General features: G+C 43.5%; 1 protein-coding gene across 1 annotated transcript in view; it reads right to left on the reverse strand.

Annotated features, from left to right (window-relative positions):
- The window catches only part of TBX15 (T-box 15), a 102,827-nt gene that overhangs the window by 4,434 nt on the left and 75,329 nt on the right, over positions 1–23,064 (reverse strand). Inside the window, exons 6-7 of the mRNA XM_009287090.2 lie at positions 21,405–21,469; positions 13,691–13,788 (exon numbers count right to left, since the gene is read on the reverse strand). Of these exons, the coding sequence (XP_009285365.1) occupies positions 13,691–13,788; positions 21,405–21,469 (163 nt within the window). The remainder of the gene's footprint in view (positions 1–13,690; positions 13,789–21,404; positions 21,470–23,064) is intronic.

The raw sequence follows: 23,064 nt of genomic DNA on the forward strand, positions 1-23,064 counted from the left end.
TGAAGCACTGGAACAGGTTGCCCAGAGAGGTGGTGGATGCCCCATCCCTGGAAACATTCAAGGTCAGGCTGGACGGGGCTCTGAGCAACCTGATCTAGTTGAAGATGTCCCTGCCCACGGCAGGGGATTGGATTAGATGACCTTTAGAGGTCCCTTCCAACACAAACTATTCTATGATTCTATGATTCTTCGATATCTGACTCTTTCTAACACATCTAGGATGAAACGGAATGGGGCATTACAGTGAAAATATAACTTTGAGACATTAATAATATTTGGGATTTTTTAATTTAAAAAAATTTTGAAACAAGAGCCAGAAAAGAGAAGAAAAACAGCCTTTGGTAAGCACAGCCTGGAGCAGCTGCAGCTGACCCAGGCAGCATCAAGGAAATGCATGTTTCTGCATTGCTAAGTCAAAGCAATCATTCCCATTACCAACCATGGGGAAAAATGTTTATTGCTAAGCCACTGACTCCTTTTGACATTCATTCAGAAGCATAAAAGAGAAGCATTGAGTCAAATCTCTATTGGAATTAATGAGAAAATTTGAAGTTTCAAATGGCATCATGGGCTCTCTATATTCCCTTCTTGACAACACTGAAATGCTCAAACTTGCTAGTGCATTTTTGCTCCAGAGTTCAAAGACTTTTTATGTTAATTTCTAATTTAGTGTTTGTTTTAAAAGGTACACTTCCCTGGTTCATTTAAAGTCTCTGACAATCTCTGGCTAATTTTGTTGTGGTAAGTTAAGATAGTACCTCCTCCAGCCTTTCTCCCTGTCTCTCTGTTACAGGTTGTCAATACTGCAGCAGGATCGGCAGAGGAGAATGTCTGCCTCTACACAAGTAGTTTCACTGCAAAGTCTGTTTTGGTTGAAATTGCTGATAAAGCTGATTTTGAACCGGGGTACACAACTACAGACACACATTTTCCTGTTAGCCCTGCACTAAAGAGGATAACCTCTGACAGAGAGGGCAGGCAGACAGCTGAGTTCATATATCATCACTCAGCTATCAAAGCTCAAAATACAGAGGTCACATAATCACAAAACAAATACAGCACAAAGTGAGATGTATTTAACCCACAGTAATTCCGCACTTGATTCTTTACACCACATATTTCATGAACAAACTTCAGATGGTGACTTACTTGCTGACAGTGTCTGGAGAATAAGTAAAAATACATATGGATAGATGTATGAGCATTTAATGATCTGTTCGAAATAAAATACGTAGAATAAATGATTAACTACAATGTCTTCATTTCAGTCTTCCTTTACCCCATAGTTAACCTTTAAAAACTATGCAGGAGAAGAGCACACACACCAGTTACCTCAAGCAGTAGGCTTTAAACATCTGCTAAGGAGTTACGATCAAGTCATACCCATAGCTGAGGCTTTGTCTCCACAGAGAATAAGTAGAGATCTCTGATTAGCAATTACAAGGTATTCTTAATGGTTCCAAAACTGAAACACTGAATTGCACATTTCAGGTTACCCCAAAAGAGGGACTAAAGTGATTCTGCTCTGCATTATCCCTATTTGCAGGCCAACAGAAAAACCCCGAAGTGACAACACTGTAATTAGGAAACAAAGTAAAGAAGATTTTTTTCTTTTTCTCCATAACTTTAAAATTGTGAGGAGGTGAGAGATCTATCAACAGGAGCAAATGCCAGACCTTACGAGTGTCTTTCAAGAATGCTTTGCTGCAAATGCCAACCATAAGCACAGGACACACCACAATTCTTCTGCAACAGAGCATAATGCAGAAGCCTGAAGTTCCTGATCATTTGCAGAATAATCTTTACACCTTTAAGTGGAATGGGAAACAAGACAAAGCAAGGCCCATCTCAGCTCACTCTCTTCAGAAGGCAAAGAGCTCTAATCTGCTCTGAATGATATTTCTGATCCATCTTTGCTGGCAGCACTAAGTATGGGCCAAACGCAACCTGGACTTTTGTGAAGTTGTAACTTGGACTGTGGTTGTTACAAGTCAGCCAAATACCCCTAGAGATGGCAGCAAGCCCAGCAAGTATATCCACACCATACTACAATCTCAGATACACAGATGTGTATGTCATTTTAATGGAAGGCATGGATACAAACCAATCTAGTTAAACTGATACACAAAGCTGTGTTCAGCTCTGGTTTAAGTCAAACGAAACCACATTTAAGGAAGAAAAAAAAAGAATCCCTCAATAATTTTCCTCTGTTTCTTTTCTCTACTCACTATTGCCCCAGAAATAATTGCCAACACCAACAGTATTTACCATGAATGTCACGGTATCTCTCACCTCCACGCTTATCATGATTCCAGAGTGATTAATGACTATTGCGTCCAGTCTTCTGAAGATCATTTCTGGCCCCGCATACATCAGTCCCAGGTATGTGGAGTTAGCAGGTCACATTTGTACAAAATGCAAGGTTTGTAACTTCAGACCCCCCTCCTTTGTATCTGAACCCTGCCCCACATGGCAGATGAAAATGTCCATCCTCACAGTGTCCTGCCATAATGTCCAGGGCTTAGCCAAGCCCTGCTGCCATCCTGAAAGGAGCCTGCTCTCTGGGCATACAAGTGATAACTAAGTTGACCTTATCAAAGGGACAGGAGCATTTCCAAAGAGGGGGAGTGGAGAATGATCGAGTGCAAGAAAGGTCAAAAACTACAAACTGAACCAAGAAGTAAGAAATGATTGGTAAAGAGGGGAGGTGGGAAAAAGAAGAATGAAATCATGGGAAAGGCAGGGAAACCCTATGGAGAGGGTGGAATGTAAAGTCAAACCTTCTTCCTCATGCCATATGGTGTTCCCTCTTGTGAACACCATATAGAAATGCTGGCTGTGCACCAGTATCAAATACCTGCCCACAAGGATTAGGGAAGAAACTACAGCTTCTCCTCTGGATAAAAATAAGAACTGCCATTAAAATTTCATCTCAAGTAGCTTATGACTGGCCTTTCCTTCCTGTCACCTGTGTCCTTCTAAGCCTTGGCAACAGTGCTGTCTCTCTATATGTTCCAAATAGACCCTTGCTTTTGCTTTTACCTAGACTGAGCTTGTGTTAAGGACAATTTCAGGGTAAACTGCAAGCCCAAACATACCCAGTCCACGGGTATGATGTGCCTTAAAATGAGGGGCTAGAGTATTCTTGAAGCATTCAGCATGCCAGGGTGTCTGAAAGGCAAAAGGGACCTCTTCCACAGAGGGCAGGTCACGCAGAGAACTTCTAACACTGCGGTATAGATAGAAAAAACATCTGCCAGCAGCCAGTGTTAGCCAAGGGAGCTTTCTGGCAACAGGGAGACAGGGGGGAGAGAATCAGTGCCAAGGGAGCCTGAAGCAATTGTGCATGGAAAAATTTCTGGGGTCTCTTTTACAAGTGACACCACACTAGTCAGTTGACCCACAGCTTATCCCAACCTCCTTTATCTGAAAGGTGCACATAAATCACACTTTTGATTCAACCGCAGTGTACTTTCCTTGCTAATGATTCGAGGCATCGGTTGCTACCATCACCTGCAGTGCCTCCGTACAAACTTCTCAGTCCTTGAAGTCCTTGCTTAGTGCAGAGGAGGAGAGCAAGCACAAGCTGAAGCTGAAGTCAGCACAAGATATCTGAACATGAGGGCCATGCCCTGTGCAATGGTAGAGTCTCATCAGACAGCTACAGGAAACAGTTTTAGAGTAGTTTGGGCACCTTGATCGCTGCCATTATCTGACCACATCAGCAGCCTCCAGCTCTTGGTGTGGTTGAGCTCAAACAGTGATAACCTGGTATTCACCATCTCATTAAGAACAGATGTGGCTGAGGGTCCTCAGAGCTTGTGCCTTGACTTTCTAACAAGGATGGGAACCGCAAAGTGATTTGTCTTAAGATTTTACATTTTAATGTGTCAGTCAGCACACAGTTATTATTCTTTGAGTGCAAACACTTCTTAAACAGCTCAGCCCACTTCCACCTACAAGCTAGTTTAGCTTATCATGGCCACAGATATGGGCTGCAGGTTCCACATGGCCAGCCTATGGCTCAGAGGCTGTACTCAGCCCAGCAGGACAGTGTCTGGCCCACAGCCTCAGCCCAGCCATCTTCTCCCACCTTCAGATGTGAGGACCTAGCCCAAAGGCCAGATGCTTCCAAGTGATCAGTGCACAGCCTTGCTGACCAGTCTCTTGGAGGAGCCACAGGCCCTCTTCTGACACACGCCCAACATGTAAGCATCTCCACTGTGTGATAGGCATGTGTCCAAGCACCTGAGGGTGTGGGAGAGAGGGTCTGTGGCCACTAGTCATTCATCTGGCTCACGACTCTCCTCCTGGCACTTTGCTTGAGCTAATAAGCCCTCCTGAGAGGCAGTTTATATTCATTTGGGCACAGAGCCATGCTAATACAGCTCTCCAGCTTTCCAAATGGAGCTGGCTGGGAGCTGGCATGTGCCTGGCCAGCGTGGAGCACAGACAGAGGAGCCCGTCCATGCAGATGTACTCTAAGTCACTCCTGAAAGGTCTGATTTTTGTGAAGGCTCTACAGACATATACACATATGTAAAGGGATTTTCTAAAGCATGGGAGAGACCGACACTTCCCAGGTTTTTGCAATGTTCTACCCTTTGACACAACAGTAAATAAAAGTGATGGCATGCATGCATGCAGGAAAACAAATTTGAACAAAAAGGTAAAATCCCTTTCCTGTTCTGTGCGCCTGCACATGCATGCACCCTAAGTATGGCTTATGAAACTTACTCGCTGTCTTCCAAGTTACTGTACCTTTGGTCGCAGAACAAAAATGAAGTACTTGCCCAAAGGCGGAAATCTGAGACGTTTATGAGGGAGAGTTTGTGCAGATTGCCAGGTGATCTGACTGATAGATTATGAGGCCAGAGGGTGCTACTGTAACCATCCGATCTCATGTCCTTTAAGAGCCAGGCCTAGCACAAACCTGGATTCATTCCTGCTTCAAGCAGCGCATGCCCCAGTCCTGCTTGATGCCTACTTGCATCTCCAGGCATCTAAATGCCACAAAATCAGGTGTCACTCCTGCTCTCATATATCATGACAACTTTTGTCTTGCAAGTATAACTGACAGCCCAAGGTCTCTCTTCCCATTCCTAGTTTTCCAAAACTCAAACCTACAACCTTCAGAAGGACTGAAATATTCTTCATCACATCCTTCTTGCATCATCACTATCCCTCTGAGTTCCTTCTTCACCACCTTCAAAAACTAACAGCTTTGATACCTCTTCCTCGTCCTCTCACCAAGCAAGGGCAGGGACACCTGGTTTGTGATGTGCTGGACTCTTTCTTCATTCTTTCCCCATTTCTAGGAATGAAAACTTCCCTCTTTCATGGGAATGACAGCCATTTCTGTCTTCATGGAGTGTAGCTGCCTGTTTTCTCTCTAGAGTCCTTGGCCAATTATCAAATTATGAATCCGCTGGTAAAATCTTTAAAAGGCCCAAATGAGACCCTAAATCTACTGCATGCCAAGTTGCTGGGTTGGTAGGGGAAACACAAAGCGTGCTTTGTAGTTCTTCGAGATACAGCTCACAGAGCGCAAAAAAGATAGTTACAGCAATAGATTTAAGGGGGAAAGTATGTACTGTACGGTACAAAAGTGAGGAATTAAAGGAAATTTTATTTAAGGTTAGTAAATTATAGAGAAGGATCTTTTTTATAAGTTCGCTTCAAATTACGAGAATCATTGGAATTAATGGTATATCTAGAACAACTCAGAATAACACTTTACTTCCCTTTAGCTCTTACAGATTTCTGCAACACAAACTGAGCAGTCAGAAAATTAGAGATAAAGCTTGCCTCAGTCATCCTCCAAGATAAAATATTTTCAAGATCTAAAGGTAAAAAACAACCCTTTTTTCTAATGTGGACAAAAAGTACAATTCAGAATGTCTGATTTCAATTCCCATCTATATCCAGAGCACCAAGAGAGCTTTCCCAAAAGTAAGAGGCAACATCCCCTTCCCAGTTCCCCCAGACTGTCTTTAATACAAGGGTTTCTGCTCCTCATATAAACACATGGTATTCTTGGGCCAACTCCACGTTGTCTCAGGAGAAGGCCTGTTGGATGTGATTTTCTGTCTTGTGTGCAGACAGTTGTACCATGGCGTACACGACACTTTCATGAGCTGTGCATCAGCTCCTACAGAAATGTCTCTTGTTTCCCTTCTTCAAGTACAGACAGATCAAATCAGCTCAGGCTTGGAGGAGGATGAGCACCCCACTTTAGTGGAGAAAATTGTTCATCAGTGATAATTATGCACTGTCCCTCACATTTACAACCCTCAGCTGGACACAGACATTGACAAGGGGGTCATGTAACGAAAGCTACCCCAGGAGATGATACTGAATGAAAACAGGGTGCAGATCCAAACAGGATTTGTCCCTGTGGCACAAATGCTTCAGAAAGTCACAACAGAAACTGCTGCAACTTTGCAGCTGAGATTAACTGAAATCGTGGCGATTTCTTTGGTGGTGACAAAAGTAAACTGAATTGCAAACCTCTCCTTGCCATTCTTGATGGAGTCTGCTTTGGGCCACCGCAGGCCCTGGAAGCTCCAGCATATTGAAGGATAAAAAAATACAATAAACAACTATAAAACCCCAGAGGCACTGTGGTTCAAAATTTCTGAACTGAGGAAAAATATCTCAGTATTGTGGCAAGCTCAAAGCACTCGCCACTTTCTATTCATGACAAAATAATGTGCAGCTCTAAGGAAATTGTGCAAATCTTCAAAGAATAATTGCCCTCTCCATTCATTCATGTGAAATCTGATCACCACCCATGAGATAATAGAGATTTAGGCTTCAGCAATTAGAATTCGGGGTAAACACCTCCCTGGAGTAACAGAGTGCTTCAGGCTCCTTTCAGGTCGTCAGGGAGCAGCACAGACTTTGATTCTCAGCCCCTCATGTCACATCTGGGAGGGTATTTTAGCTTTTCACTGTGAAAGATGAGACCTTGAAGCACCAGAAACACCCCTTCCCTAAAGAAAAACTGTCTGCAACTCAACCAAGAAGAAGCTGGAACAGTTTGTTCCCTGTTGCTTCGTTTAGATGAGGCAATCTACTAGCCATTTGAAGTATGCAGCAGAAACCAGCTCTTGATCCCAATAACTCTGGCAACAACTGCTCTGTTTCCAATCTTCTCTTCAAGGTCAAAAGAATCAAGAAGATAATTGAGACCAAACCCAGATATCTGACCTCTGCCAATAGCCTAGACCGTTCACAATTGATTTTGAAAAGGAAGCAGCATCCAGATTATCCTGGTGGCATGGCTGAGAGAACCGATAGCTGCCATCGGGAGGCAAGTGGCCAAGCAGATGAATTCATAGGTTGTTCAGCCTGCTTTGACATCAGCAGCTCTGCTCTTTTGGGAGACGCTGTGGGAATCTGGGATCTCAGATAAAGCCAAAAGGATCTTAACAGTTATTTGCTTCTTTCTCCTTCAAGGTGCCTCTGATGCCTTCAGATGAAGTTCTGGAGGGCTGTCTTCCCTCCACTTGACACCAATACACATTTGTGTATTCATGATATTGTTTTCAGACGGTGCAATCAGGGCAGCTCTCTGAGCACCACACCCAACATGGAGAAGAGTATACCAAAGAAGAAATGAGTAACAAGCAGTAGAGACAAACTTTGGCAAGACAGAGGTGATGCCTGCCCAAAAAGGGTAATGTTTACAGACAGGGAAGCTGGAAAAACAGCAACACCTCAGCTCAGGGTATCTGTCTCCCATCTGCTGATGTATCATGCAGCCTTAGGGTCTGTCTGGACTCATCGCTACTGCAAGAAAACATTGTTCCTTTCCAGCAGTAAACGAGCATATTGAACCTCTTCCACAGAGAGGAGAGGGAGCCTTTTGTGCATATCCTTGCCGACACAAGACTGCAGCGTTACCATGTTCCCTCTCAGAGGAAGATGGTAGGAGCTGTACTCAATCGCTGGTTTGCACACGCATGCTGCTCTAGAGATAGCAGCACATCTGCTGCTACCAGAGATACCTACTGATACCAGAGACAGCAACAGCTGTCTTACCGGCGAGGAGCACACCCCTTTTTGCCTCCAGTACTGTTTTAGACAAACTTCAAGCTTTTGATGCTAATCTCAACAACCACTAACGAAGATTTTACAGACTCCCTAATAGGTGGCCTCTTTACCTCAGGTCTCCAGTGCAAGATCAATGGAGATGCTCAAGCTGATGGAGAACTGGTTGATCTGCTGAAAGCAATTGGTAGAGTCCTCAGCAAAGGCACTTACTAAAGCGAAGAAACCCCATTTGAAAGGAAAGCTGCTTTGAGAACTCACCAGTCAAAGCTAAGATGTTTGACTCTTGCGGATTTGGTGTGCACGTGTCAAAAGTTATTTAATGATGAAGTAAAAATTTATGTGCTGCAAACCTGCCGATATACCACATCGTATGACTCTCATACTGGTCCTGAAATTCTGCTTAGGAGGCAATTCTTTTTACCAGCTGCCATGGTACCTTCGATTTTTCTTCTTGCGTAAGTCATCAGCTTTTATAGGAAGGATCAGATACTGATCACTATTCTAGCATTGTCACAGTGCCTTTCTAGTCTCTATGTCCTGGCAAAACTTACAGTCACTGATAGCAATCTGCTTATCTCAATATCCTGTGGAAAACCGTGTATCACATAGGAGCCAGCAATGGCTCTTTCTGCTCTTGGAAAGTGACACAATCCAGAATTACTGGAACTCTCATTTTCTTTTTCACCCCCCTCTCTTCTTTTTTTTTTTTAATGTTCCCTGTTAAAATCAAGAAACTGAGCCACATATTTTTAATAATGAGAATCTGGACTAGGTTCAATCTAAATTTTGAAAATATATTCCAATTAAAGACTTTAATAGATTCTTGGCTTTCCTCACATCTCATTGCCATGTGCATTCAATGATCCCAAGCCCCTTTTTCCCTAGTAATAAGCAGGCTGCAGAGCAGGTGACATCATTCTCCAGAAGGTCAGCCTCTCCTGGACTGCTGTTTTCTGAACATCTTTTGCAAAGTTTTTGTTCGAGGGGACTTTTCTTTTTTTGAACTGGCTGCAGATCTGCTGTGATTGTGTCAAACATGGTGCTTGCCCTTGTAAAGCTGCAATGACTTCTGGATTGCATGCTCCAAAAGAGAGGTTTTGTACTCAAGTCAGAGGGTTTCACTAACAGAAACAGCATGTTCTTCTCCTTGGTAGGACAATATGGTGACCACTCAGGTCACAGGCCTGCAGAGACTTACTAATGGGCTTTATTTCAACGGCAACACGTGCAAATAAAGCTCGTGGACTGCTAGAGTCAGCCGCACCAGGCATCTGTGTGACTGGTCGTGATATCAGGCTCTCCAGTTTGTGTGGCAGCTGAAACCTATCATTGCGTAGATTAGAAAGTTATCTAATCCCTGTATGAAACAGCTGCATCCAGCGTGCCGAGTATCGATTTGGTGTGTCACTGTGGCCCTTGCTCAACATACAGCTTGGGCCAAACAAATGAGCAAAGCACTAGGATGCATGTTGAATGGGAGAAAGGATAATGTGGAAAAAATTATAATACCTTTAGATAATTGTATCATGTGGATGCATCTGGAATACTCTGTGCAGACTTGTTTTTAAAGAAACGATTAAGGACCTGGAAAACTTCCCACTTGAAGAGAAAAGAAATGACTGGCGCTATTCACTGTGAGAAGCACAGAAAAGGGACATAAAAACCTGTAAAAAAATTAATTGTATGAAGAAGATGGATAAGGGGGAACTTCTGTTCTCCTTATCTTGTAACATCCCACAAAAACGGGTGAACATTCAGTGAGAATAGGAAAATCAAAGCCACCGTAATGAAGTATGTTCCACACAGTTGTGTCATAAAAACATGGAAATCGCAGTAACAAGAGTCTATCAAGGATGGGTGACACAAAGCTACCACGTATTCTTCTCTCTGCAAGATAGTATAGGCCGTAAAGATTCAGTACTTGATCTTCTTTTTGATTAACTATGCAAACTGAGCTTTCATTCTCAGGCATCTTTTCCAGCCAACAAATCATTCTACTTTTTTTTTCCTGAATCCTCTGCAATCTCTTTCCACCCTTTAAAAATACATACAGTAGAAAACTATACTGTAATGTCAATTGCAGCTAGGAAATTGTCTCCCCACTGCTTACCACTATTTTTTTTCTACACCAGAGATTGCATGTCCCTTTTTATCACAGTATTACATACACTGTCCCTTGCATGTGCAGCGGCTCATCCATTGAGACCTCCAAGTTCTTGTCAGTGCCAACACTTTCCAGCACACTCGGTGAGTATGTATGTCCTGCATTTTGTTCCTAGACACTTGATACTGTATCTGGCTGAACTAAAAGCCACGCTTTGTTTGAATGCATGCAGGTTACCAAGCAATTTCTATTGCTCTTCATACCTTTGTCCCTATCATTACTGATCACTTTGCAGTCGTTGAGATTTGTACCTTTTAGCAACTGCACTGTTTCATTTAGTTCTGGACAAGTTATTACTGGAACCAGTCTCTGCAGAGCAACACTGGGACTGTCCCTACTGGATGGCGTTTTCATGTTTATCACATCAGCTTTGAGATCAGTCAGCTACTCATTTCTTAATACACGCTAATGCTAACTTTTCCAAGGTGGCACATGTGGCAATAAAATGCTTTCCAAAAATCCATCACACCTATATAGTTATTTCTATCAGTCAAATCTCTAACTTAACCAAATAATTCAGTTGGATTTGTTTGACAAAACTGTTTTGGAAAAGGCAGATAACACTTTTATTTCATAAAAAAATTACCAAGTGACAAAAGAAAAGCTAAGAATCCATAGCAATCTGTAGCACAGAAAAACCTAGCTGGAAAGCAGAAAATGCACCATATTTATACTGCTGAAGTCCCAAGCTTCTGCCCCAGAAAGCATCATTTTTTCTACCACAGTAAGGGGGACTCATCTCTAGAAAAATCAAGGCTGAATTCCACAGTTCCTACAGGGGATCTGTTCCAGCACTTCACTAGACTTCATACAACTGGAGACTATTGTTTTTTTTCCTATGCACCACAGACAGCATCTTATTTCAGTACTATTATGTGCTCTCTCCCTCCTCACCAGGCTGAACAACCATAACTCTCTCCTCATCGATGATGTTTCTTCCTAGGCATGTGGCCATTTTTGCTGCTCTCATCTTGTCTCTCTGCAGTATGTATGCACTCCTCTTAAGCTGCAGTGGACACATCTAATCCCAAAAGTCTCCTGTAGCCCCAGTGCAGATTCCCAACTAACAATTCAAGGGATAAAACGGAGGCTTGCAATTCTTCAAGTGTTTATTCAGAAATGCCACATATTCACCCAGCTTTGGAGACAACAGCATGATTTAGAATTAAAGTGTCTTTTTATTAAAATAATACCCTGAGAACTTCTAATTCATAAATATGCAGGGTATGAGATAATAGTATGCAGCTCAGAGCACTGAAGCTTCAGGTGGGAGAGAGGAGTAGAGTCCCAGGCAAGTCTCTTACCTCAGAGGATCTGAGGTGCAATAGCTTATGCTGAAGTCAGCTGTTAAACACCAGTGACTTACTCACCTGTCACACACTTCATGTTCTTGAAAGCAAGGAGATGAAGAGGTATGGGCACTGTACATCCTGGTTGTCTTAGGTTTGGAGGGAAGAATCACACGTGGCTTAAAGCCACCTCAGCATTTCTTGCTCTTTCTGCCAGCAATTCCAAGACCTCCACACCAGCATATTTGTGCTGGCCCTTGGGGGCTGTCCCGGCAGCCAGAAATTAAAACAGTGTGTTTGTACCTTGGCTTTGCACCTATCACTGAGACCAGGGGTCAGCTTGTTACAGCAGCCACTGGAGAGGTGAGCACTGTGATGGAGGGAGTATTTCTGATTTATTATCTTGAGGTTGTTTCGCATGGCTAAATGCAGAGCTTGAGAGCACTGTTTTGTAGCGAGTTTTAAGTTTTGAGACCAACCTGCAGACACAACTTTAGTTAAGAGCTGCCCCAGACCTAGTGGTCTGTGGTGCAGTGGTGGTGGTCTGCACAGAGCCAGCTCGTCACAGGGTACTGGCTTGCTTCCTGGTTTTTCAGCTGCCAAACTATATTAAAACAAGCTAAAAATACAGTAAGTATTTTCCTTTCCTAATATTACCTTACTACATAAGCAATAGCTGAACTTGCCATTAGGATGTTATCTGATAACTGATGGGAGGGGAGAGGAGGGGAGGGGAGGGGAGGGGAGGGGAGGGGAGGGGAGGGGAGGGGAGGGGAGGGGAGGGGAGGGGAGGGGAGGGGAGGGGAGGGGAGGGGAGGGGAGGTGTACGAGCCTGAGTAGGGGGTGAGGCAGAGGAGGGAGGCTGCTTCAGCGACCGTGACCAGGAGGAGAGGAGGAGGAGAGGCTGTTATGTTTCTATTTAGGTGGGTGATGAAAACATTTCTGAATCCCTGTTTTAATCCATCTCTGACCGCATGCCTTACCGCAAGTGCACCTCCACACATGCCCCTGAGGTGCAAAACCTCTCCTGCCCTGTGATGGGCAACCCCAGCAGCCACTGCTGCTGCCCTCCATCTGAAGGAGACCACGCCATCCCCAGATGGATTTGAGGTCTAGAGGGAAGTTTTGGGGTGATGTCAAGCTCAAATGTGAGAGGCTGGAGATTCTGCTACACAGGGCATGAATTTGGTTTCGATTGTTTAACCTCACAGGTGTCACATTTGAACATGGCTTTGGATTGTTTCTTTTCTTGCATTTATATTGGAATAAAAAAAGTACGAGGTTGCCCTGATACCTCTCTTTCCCAGTGATCACTGTGTTTTTAACTAGAAATAGCTACAATGAAGTGAATGGGGAAGTCCTATCAGTGAAGGAAAAAAAAAAAACACAAAAAAACCAAAACAAAACAAAAAACCACCAGTATCACAGCCTGAAACTGGAGTGAAGTGAAGGGAAGACCTATAAGTGAAAAAAAAAAAAAAAACCACAAAAAAACCAAAACAAAACAAAAAAACACCAGTATCACAGCCTGAAACTGGAGATGAAAGCCCTACTTAATAAATGAGATGTAGAGGGCAGAAGCTATGAAAAGACACAGCATGAACAAGTGGAAAACACTTGGCCTACCCAATAATTCTTCCCAGCCTCATACTAACAGAAACTCTCTCCAGCAAGGCCACCAGGTTTTGAAAGCGAGGCAGCATGATCCTTGGGGGAGGCACTTTTCTGGTCTCCTAAAGCTTCCAGAGGACACATGCCCCTTCCCCTTGTGTTGCCACACAAATGGCAAACTCTAACTGTAAATGGAGAGCAAGGTGTCTGACGCGCTGGAGTGTTTCCTTGGTCTCTCTGTGCTCTCTTCACACTTAACTCAACTCATGCCGTGTACTTGGGCTGGTTCTCCCAACCCTGCACTCCTTCCTGCTTCTCCTTCTAGCTCTTAGGTGCACTGGGGAAACCAGGGAGATGAAGTGGCTGCATTGCACCTCACAAGGTACAGCCTGTCCACCGTTTCCATCTATCATCTCTGCTTGGCGTCCTTCCACAGCAGTCAAGAACTCAACGAGGTTCATGAACCCCCCCACCCCGGCCGTCGGACGCACAGCAGAGTGCATTGCTGCTCTTACACCCTCTTCTCCTGTTCTTTCTACAGCTCTTTGCATGCCCTTTGTACGCTCACCTTGCTGCTTCTGCATGGTAGTGAAGTCTTCAAAGGTGAGAGTGCGCACGGGGGGCCTCCAGAAGGCATAGGTCTCCATAATGGCCTCCAGCCCCGTCCTGTGCAATGAAAATAAAACAAGGAGAGAAGAAGAATGTCAATCAGCTGGCAAGGGTATCAGTGCCGGGGGAAAAGGGCTCTGACCTTGCTTGATAGGCTGCCAGTGGCCACCGAAAGGTCACCTTGGCATCTGTGAATTCCTCAAGCAGGTGCTAGCCACTAGAGTAAAATGAAATTTCCCCAGCCCAGGATTACAAAAGCTCCTAACCGTCTTCCAGCACCTTGTTCTTTTTTTAACAAGGATCCCAAACTTTCTGTCTGCTTTGCAGGGGACACATGACCGTCAGCTCCTCAAGGCATGCTTTACTGTAGAGCGGGCTTCCACAATTTGTGGACACAAGCTGTGATGCAAACAAGGGAGGCCTGGGATTCATCCTTCAGAATCAGAGAGATTTTGTGAATTGCCTTTCCCTGCCACCTCCTAGTTCGGGACACTGCTTTGAAGTGCTATGGGAAGCCATCCAAAAGGGAATGTCCTTGGTTTTGGACTTCAACTAGAAATGCATAAGAGGTTTTTTATAAAAGATCAGTGGCATCTCTGCTTTGGGTCCCTAACTCACCGCAAAGACAATACCAAAGAGAAAAAGCCAAAAATCAAGCGATAACTTTTCCTCTTGAAGGGCTGGGGTCTCAGATTTGTTCTTATTTTCACCACAGAATGCTAACTCTGCTGAAAGTCTCTAACTCCACAGGCTCAGTGAGGACATAGATGCATTACCAGGGAAAGACCCCCATGTTCTTTACGAGACAACACCCTGGAGTTTCTTCCCAGGAAAGGCTCTCCTCTGTGGAAGCTGCACATTGCTCTGTTCCCCATTCCTCGCCTTCCCCTGCCTCTTTTCCAGCAGTAGGTTATAGCCCTCTCACTGACTGAACACGGCTAGAGATGCTTCGTCAAATGCGAGAACATATCCCCTTTCAATGCAAAAGGCTCTAACATCCCCAGAGCCTCTCATCAGATGTTGAGCTGATACTGGAGCTGCCTTTTGCTTCTGAAAATGTCTTTCTGCACGTGCCTCCTCTCACTCAGTGAACTTTCCAAAGTCTCCCCGGAAGCTCGGATGCTTTAAATACATTGGAGTTGGCAAACCAAACTCTGTATTTTAAGAGGAGGTTTAGAAGAGAGGTTGTTGCATGGTGTTTATTAGCTGCTAAGCTGTTAGAAGTAGAAACAGAAGACATCTCTGCATAGCAGTCTCACACTAGCACTGAGCACATTACAACAAAACTATTTGGTTAATACAGTGGCCTCTGCCAGCTCATGGAGCTCAGAGACAACAAGGCAGCGCAGAATGTGAACCCATCTGCTAAGCTGGGCTCTGTGTGCAAAAGCAGCTCTTTGACTACCAGTACCGCCCCCAGGATTTCCTCCCCTCCCCGTGTGCGAAAGCCACACATGTTCAGACTCCATCTGCTTCTCGGCACACGCAGCCGGGAAGAGAACGGTACCTTTTTGCAGCCTCAAACGATCTCCAGCCCAAACACTGAGGGAGGACCTTCTGCTACCATATATCGAGGGGGCACAAAATGCTCTGAGCAAGTCACGATGCAACAAGACCTACTGTTGAAAGGACCTGCCTTGATGATTAAAACCAAGTCATACATCCAGAAATGCAGACTGAAAGTTCCAGCTGTGCTAATCCAGCTGCTCTGCGTCTGCCACAAGGATCATGCAGGAAAGTAGGGAGGCCAGCTCACTAAAACCAGCGTTCACACAGTCTGGCTCAGTCATTAGATCCCCGTGCACATAACCCCACTCTGCACCAGCATCTAACTTCTGGCTCTGCTCTCATGACTCCCTTCCAGTAAAATCCAACCCCTAAGAGGAGGTGGCTCAGGGAAACAGTAAAGGCCGGTTAAAGCTATTACTCCTGCCTCTGCCTGGAGCCTGCATCATTCTCAGCTCAGCTTGACTCACAGTTCAAAGTTTCTAGCTCTCTGTCTACCACTTTCCCCTGTATCAATACAGTTCTCGCAAGTACCGTATAATTTGTACTTCTAAAATAAAAGGAAAAAAGGGAATAGTCAGGAGATAATAAAAAGAAGAAATAAAAGAGTAAATCAGGAATAATACACTGCTTTCAGGGGTTGGACTCCACTGTGCCTGTGAGCCCACAGAGGGTAAATGGCAGCACTGAGTGTACCAGAGCAGCTTACAAAGCTGCTTGCAAAGCTGCTCTACTCCTGCCCTGTATGCCAGGGAAAGGAGGGATGCCACCAGGGACCCATCTCCTCCTGCTCCAGGGGAGCAGTTCTAGAACAGCCCCTCTGCTGTGGACATGGCTCCTGTGACCCTCCCCTTTCCACACTGCAGCTGCTGGCAGCAACACTGTGGCTTCACCAGATTCACAGATTGCCATGTAATGCTCTGGGCAGCACTGCAGCCACAGGTACCTGAAGAATGGATGCCAAACTCCACAGTTGGCTTAAAGCCACCTCTTTCACCTCTTTCCTTTTCCTGCCCCAAATGAGAGTCCTTTACTTCCCCAGAGGTGTGCACATGTTGAACATGCATTATAAAACAACCTCCCTAAGTATGTGGGTGACAGAGCTTAAAGTTATATCCAGTTATCCTATACACAAATTTTGGTCCCTGTATACTAGATCATCCTTTTATTCCTGGTTTGTTTGGCGTTTTTTTTTAATCTTTGTGCAGAACAAATGTTGTGAGTGTTTCTGAAATAGTATCTAAGCAGAACACATCCTTACTGAACTTTCAGATTCTTCCATGTATCAGACAAGATCCATGAGACAACAGCCTCTTGTGTTAACCTGCTAGGCACCTACCACCCCATGTATGGAGTATTGCAGAAAAACAATGTGCAGCCATGGGTCAGAATGCACACCACCTTTGCGTGACTGATTTTACAACTCTATCCCTAACCTTTCAATATATTTTTTTTTCTTCTTCCTGTGATGTATTCTTATTTTTGTAAAAAAATGGTGGGGTGAGGGGGTGGGAATCAAGAAACTCCATCGCTGTCAACTCTAACAACCCTCTTTCCCATAGCAGTTTATGACATTAGTGTGGTACCAAGATATCCAGAGCCACATCACAGACCTCCGCCACAGGACAGAAAGGTAATGCTCTCCTAGTCAGCAGAAATACTGGAGTGCCATTCTGTGTGTGTTCCAGCCCCTGAGAGGGAAAACAAACCCCACTTGGCTAATGGAGAGACATTTTAGGACAGCAGTAAATGCTGACAAAAAAATAATTGTTTTCAGCATTTCTGAAATCTCAGCAACTTCTTTTGGGTTTTGGTGAGGGCTGCTGGTACCAAGTGTGCTGAACATTATCCATGTGGCATCCACTTTCTCTTCCAAAGAACTGCACTGAAAAATTTACTTCAAACTGTCTATCAGGCCATAAACCCTCCCCTCTCACACCATCTTTATGAAGGAAGTAAAAAAAAAGTATCAGAAGAGGACTCTCTGCCAGCTTTATTTTAATAAGGTCAGTCCTTTAAAAGGTATCCAAAATTCACTCTCTTTTTCATTCATTTTTTTATTTTTAGTGCTATAAAGTTTTAATAATAGGCAATAAATGAAACAGTTCCATTGTCTGAAAAATGAAAAAAGATGTACGAGCTATCTGTGCACCTCCATAATCCATCCCATATGGCCGACCTTGCCATTCCCGCTGCATGCAGGATTCAGGTCATCGTTTCATTCTTCACTGGGGAAGCCAAACTATTGGCTCCAAGCGCCTTCCTGGCTCTTTTACCCTAGACAAAAGCTCAAAGAGCATTTCCAACACAAACAACTTTCATCCACCTCAGCTGCCCACATCTGAAAGGAAAGTGCTGTTGCTTGCCTTCAGCTTTGGATTTCTTTCTTCCCTCACCCTGCTGGGTTTCCTGACTGTTGTCCCTTCTGGCTTCCTCCTGGATAAGGAGCTCCCGCAAGCATCCCACTGTCAAATGAACTTTACTCAGTCTCCAAAAATAGGCTCTGTGGCATTAAACCTGCACCCTCACTACCCAAACACTTGGCTAGCTGAGCTCCATATGTCAACAATTCTGGTTCTCAATCTCTTGAAGTTCAGCAAAGCAACCAAGTAATACCTGCCTCGTACGTATATTACGTAAGTATCCTTTCGCCACTGGGACCGGTTCTCTTGTTTCACTTTTACAGATGCTTCACGTGCTTTTGCAGATAAAGGAAAAAGGGACCAAAAATCATGTAAAGGGAATCTCTAATAAGCGGGAACTAAGACTTGGCCTTCTACCACAGGCTAACTCCCTAATCCATCAAGGCTAATGACTAGATTGCTGAACACCATTAGTTAACATGGTTTGAGTGCTCAAAGACTGCAAAAAAACATCCAGCTGCTGAGCTGTTTGCATCCTTCCCTCTGAAATACCTCACTGCTCCTTCTCCCAGCGCAAGGACTGAGGCAATCAGCTGTGAAGGGAGACAACCATGCAAACAACTGAAGGAGATCCAAGAAAAGATCACTCCCCCAGATGGATACAGGCAGTTACATTGTGATGGGGTGTCCCAGAGTAGCAGGTTTTTAGCAGTCTCTTGTACTAATTAAGGGAGACCACAGTCATAAGGAACCATACGGGAAGGCTGTGAGCTGACAGAAGTGAAAGACTTAAAAGGGAAACGAGTTTTAAAAACAACAGTCAATCCCATGATTTCTGCAGCAGGCAACAACAGTGAAACAACATCAGAATAAGAAATAAGTGAAGGAAAAACATCCCTCTCCATTTCATGGAAAAGACTCAACACAAAGCAGAAAGGAAACGTCCTAGGGAAGAAGTGACCTAAGAGTTCCTCTTCTCCCACCATGCTCTGTTTTTTCCAGTGGGTTGTGTTTTTTTTTTCCCCTCCATCATTTGCTGGCAAACTCTAACCATGGCTCTGATTCAGTATCCCGATGTCGCTGGGATATGATGCCCTGGAGCAGACTCAGGCATTCTGTGGCCCCTGCTGCTGCCACACTTTTTTTTTCTTTTAAGACCTTATACAGAAAACCTCTTGGACATATACTACACTTGCCTGCTTCACAAATGGCCCTTTTTCAAATTACCCTCTCTCTTTTTCAAAGGAGACCTACATTTTCAGTGGGACATTCTCCAGCTACAGCCTGATGCACTGTAGCTGACTGAAGCTGTTGTGAGGATGTGGGAAGCTACAGAGCATCATGATCGTCACTCAGGTTGACCACTGATCCTGATGAGATTAGAAAGTCACAAGGGGAAGAGGAGCCAGCCAGCACAATTAAGAAAAGTCCCGTTTGGAGAGTCCTTTCCACACACAGCTTGGGCCTTAATGCTCTTCTCCCTCCTATGTGTACATCTATGTACGTGTCCTCTTTAAAGGGAGCAGCTGAGCCTTAGAGTGTCCCTCCACTAGTTGACAACAGCAATGCAACCTTAGCCAGACCACTGCTTGTGAGGCAGGCGCCTGACTGCTATATATGCTTGCAAATACCTTTGCCTATTTTTTCTTCCTAAAGCCTCAGGCTGCTCTCTTTGATGTGTAATACCTTAAAGATTTTAATTCCTCTTTACATCAGCAGAGAGCCTTACTGAGCCCTCCCCACAGCTGCAGCCATGTAGCAATTTCCTGCCCTTTCTTAAAACAATGAGCTACAAAGATCAGTAATTCCCAACCTTTTCAGGAAACTGTCCAAATTCACTGGGCTAGGACCTTATTAATGCCTTCCATGTTAATCTAGCCCACCATGTACCTGGAACTGCATCAATCCCTCTTCTAAGCCCAGCCTCCAGCGCAGCTGTATCTCTGCACACAGGGAAGACCTTGTGCCCAGGGCACATACTACTTCCCCCACGCAGGAGAGTAGAGCAGAGTAAAAGTCACATATGCCTCAAGTATCAGAGCTAACACTCAAGGCGGGAATTAAATAAGGGCAGTAACATCTTTTTGCGTAGCTACAGTAAGATGAGAACAGAGGAGCTGAGCTAGGAAGTCGCTAGGTCAGTAAGATGTTTTCTGTGATCATGGAGAGTGTAGCATTTAAATGGGCGATGGGAAACACTGGGCAGTTGCCCATTCACTGAACGCTTCCCATACCAAATCATGAATGAGGTAGCAGTCCTGGTGAACACACACGAGAGGAGCATGCAAGTAAAAACTGAATTACAGGGCCCATGGGGACAGCAAATGAGGGCTATGCACACGACTTCCACTCTGGTTTGCACACTCAGACCGTTGCTTTACAACCCTAGGGTTCTTGTAACATAGCCATATATGTCTAATTGTATAATTAATTTAAAGTTTAAAGCCTTTGTCACACTGATTTAAAGGATACCCACATCATTTAGATCTGAAATACTAAGATCTGCTGCACACTCTGCTGGATTCATGAATGGCAGAAAAAGTTGAAATTTTTGTTTGGACTTTCTTATTCTTTTTTGATAACATGGTAACATCTTCTACTAATACAAAAGTTTTTGGATTCAAGTTCCTGGTTTACTATTGTGTTATTAAAATACAATATATTCTAAATAATGTTTAAGGTGCTCTACTTAATCTTTTCATAAAAATCCTAACAAAATTAAGCAACACAAAGTGAAACTATTTGACATCACTGGGGAAAAACTGAAATGGTTTGAAACCAGAACATTTTTGCACTGTTACCCTACAAACCTATCAGAAACTCAATTTCTTTTTTCTAATGTAAAGCAAGCATTTGTCTCCAAGTTTTGGAAATTCCTGTGAAAATTAAAAGAAAAAAGATGCCTTTCAGCCTTTCATACCATTTCTGTGTATAATAAAGCAAAAGTGTCTAGGTCCCCTTTCCTACAACTTTCATTATTTTACAGAGTTTTAGCATGTGACCTATTTGTCTGTTTTACAATCTGCAGTCCCCCATTTTTTCTATGTCTGTTCTTCATTTTAGTAACAAAAAAAAAATTTTTTTTTTTTTTAAGAAACCCTACAGTATCTTTACAAGTTCATTTATTTTACCTAATTCTTTGGATATCATGGCACCATACCAGTAATACATGAACAGTTTACTAATAACTTATCAGAGATGCTAAAGAACATTTTCATTGTGTTTCTCAACAACAAACGGTAAAGCTTAGAGGAACATGAAAATAATAGAAATGAGCATAAATAAATTAATTATCCAGCAGGAAATAAAAACAAGAGCAAAGCATATATACAGAAGAAAACAGCCTTGAAAGTAGTGGTAACGGAAGGGGTACTGAGGTAGCAGGGAACAGGAAATTAAACATATGACAGCAAAAAAATAGAGTCACAGAAAAAATGTTGTCAAGCAGGAAAGTAATAAGCTGTCTTTACAGATATGTTGCCTAAGAATATCTAAAACCCTCTCTCAGGGTTTTGGGACTGCAGGATCCAGGCAGAGGTAGGAGCAGCACTGGAAGAAACTTCTGAAAAGAAAGAGCGTCAGTCTAGCTGGCTAACCTGGAAGCCCTCATTATACATTGGATCTGTTTAGGCAAAGTAAAACAGCCCTTCTAATTCCTCTGAGAACTAGTCTACAGCAAACTTCTCCTGTAAAGATGGATTAGGATCGCAAAACACCTTCCTCAGCCTTAGACACATGCCCTGTGTGCTCATCTGGGGAAGGAGAGAGAAAATCAGTAAGGAAACACGAACAAGCTCCTGTTACCTGTTTCTCCCAGAATCTCTGAAACCTTTAGCGAAGGGGTTTCTGTCAATTTTTAATCTGGTGATCTACAAAGGAAGAAAAAGAGAATTAGCTGATCTCTTCAAAATCTTTTTCTTTCAACAAATGAAAATTACTGATGATTACCACTCTTGCCCAAACCACCTGTATGATCATCTTTCATACTTATCTGCCCAGACTTATACTAAAGTCACCCTTCCGTTATCCATGAACAGATTATCTGCTTAGCAAATGAACGGTGTCAGAGGCAGAAACGTGGCAGCATCGGGAAGCCTGGCACAGCGCTGGGGCTGAGGCTGTTCCCAAAGGAGAAGCGCATCTTGGACCCAGGTGCAAAACCCCAGGAGCTATAACTCATCAACGGCCGTGTGGTTCAGGAAGCAGGCGTACTGCTCAGGTTTGGCTGGTATCTGGGTCATCCCAGCCTCAACACCCTAGATATCCAGCAGCTGGATGCACTCATGGACCTTCAAACAATGCTAAGGAGAAAAGGCCAAGCAAAGCACAGGCTACAGCCTCCAAAGACAGCAGCTGGCCACCCAGTCACGCGCACAAGGTGCTGCTGTTCTGGCCAGCATCTAGGTGGCCTGTTCAAGGGTTTTCTGGTCTGGAAACCACCTTTTTTTTTTTTTTCTTTTTTTTTTTTCCCCTTTTTTTTTTTTTTCTTTTTTTTTTTTTCTTTTTTTTTTTTCCCCTTTTTTTTTTTTTCTTTTTTTTTTTTCCCCTTTTTTTTTTTTTCTTTTTTTTTTTTCCCCTTTTTTTTTTTTTTTTTTCCCCTTTTTTTTTTTTTTTTTTTCCCCTTTTTTTTTTTTTCTTTTTTTTTTTTCCCCTTTTTTTTTTTTTTCTTTTTTTTTTTTTCTTTTTTTTTTTTCCCCTTTTTTTTTTTTTTTTTCCCCTTTTTTTTTTTTTTCTTTTTTTTTTTTCCCCTTTTTTTTTTTTCCTTCTTTTTTTACTCCTCTAAACAAAGAAGATGACAGCCAGACCGAGTGCTTTTGGGGAATCTTCCTTCCTACTTTATTTTTAGACGTGAATTCCATGTTGGTAAGTATGGAAAATAATATTGGGATTTTGACCTTGCAGCCCATGTTATCATACTCCCTGTCAGCTATTCCCCAACCTGGTACAGCACAAGAGGTTCCCTCTGCCAGCCTCACCTTGTCCTGGAGACCCTGTCTCTGGAGTGAAAAAGGGAGTGAGATCGCCAGATCCTATCAAATTTGAGGTGGTTTTACTGAAACTGCTCAAAAGGGACTAGTTTAATACAGACTGATCTGAAGCGGATTTACAGGTGTTTTGCTTCTGTCAGAACCAAGCCCTTACTCTGGATATTAACCTCAGATCTGGAATGCAGCTCCTATTCTTGCAGAAGCTTAATTTGTGAACTTAATTTCCGCTAGCCTGACTTTGCAGCTGTCCTGGGACTTGTGTGTACAGAGACAGATATGTTCTGTGGAGGATGGAATTACAGCAGAGGGAATCCCTGTGGTGGATTTGCTAACATTTTACAATTGTTTCCAGAGACGTTTCTCCCAGTAAGGCAAAGTTTTACAGCCACTGGAGAGCATGCAGGCAGATTCAGAGGATTTAAATTTATTTTTAATCAAAAGGTTTCTCCAACCCACCAGAATCTCATTTACTGGTA

This window comes from Aptenodytes forsteri, unplaced genomic scaffold, assembly GCF_000699145.1.
Source record: "Aptenodytes forsteri isolate BGI_AS27 unplaced genomic scaffold, ASM69914v1 Scaffold216, whole genome shotgun sequence".
Classification (NCBI taxonomy): domain Eukaryota; kingdom Metazoa; phylum Chordata; class Aves; order Sphenisciformes; family Spheniscidae; genus Aptenodytes; species Aptenodytes forsteri.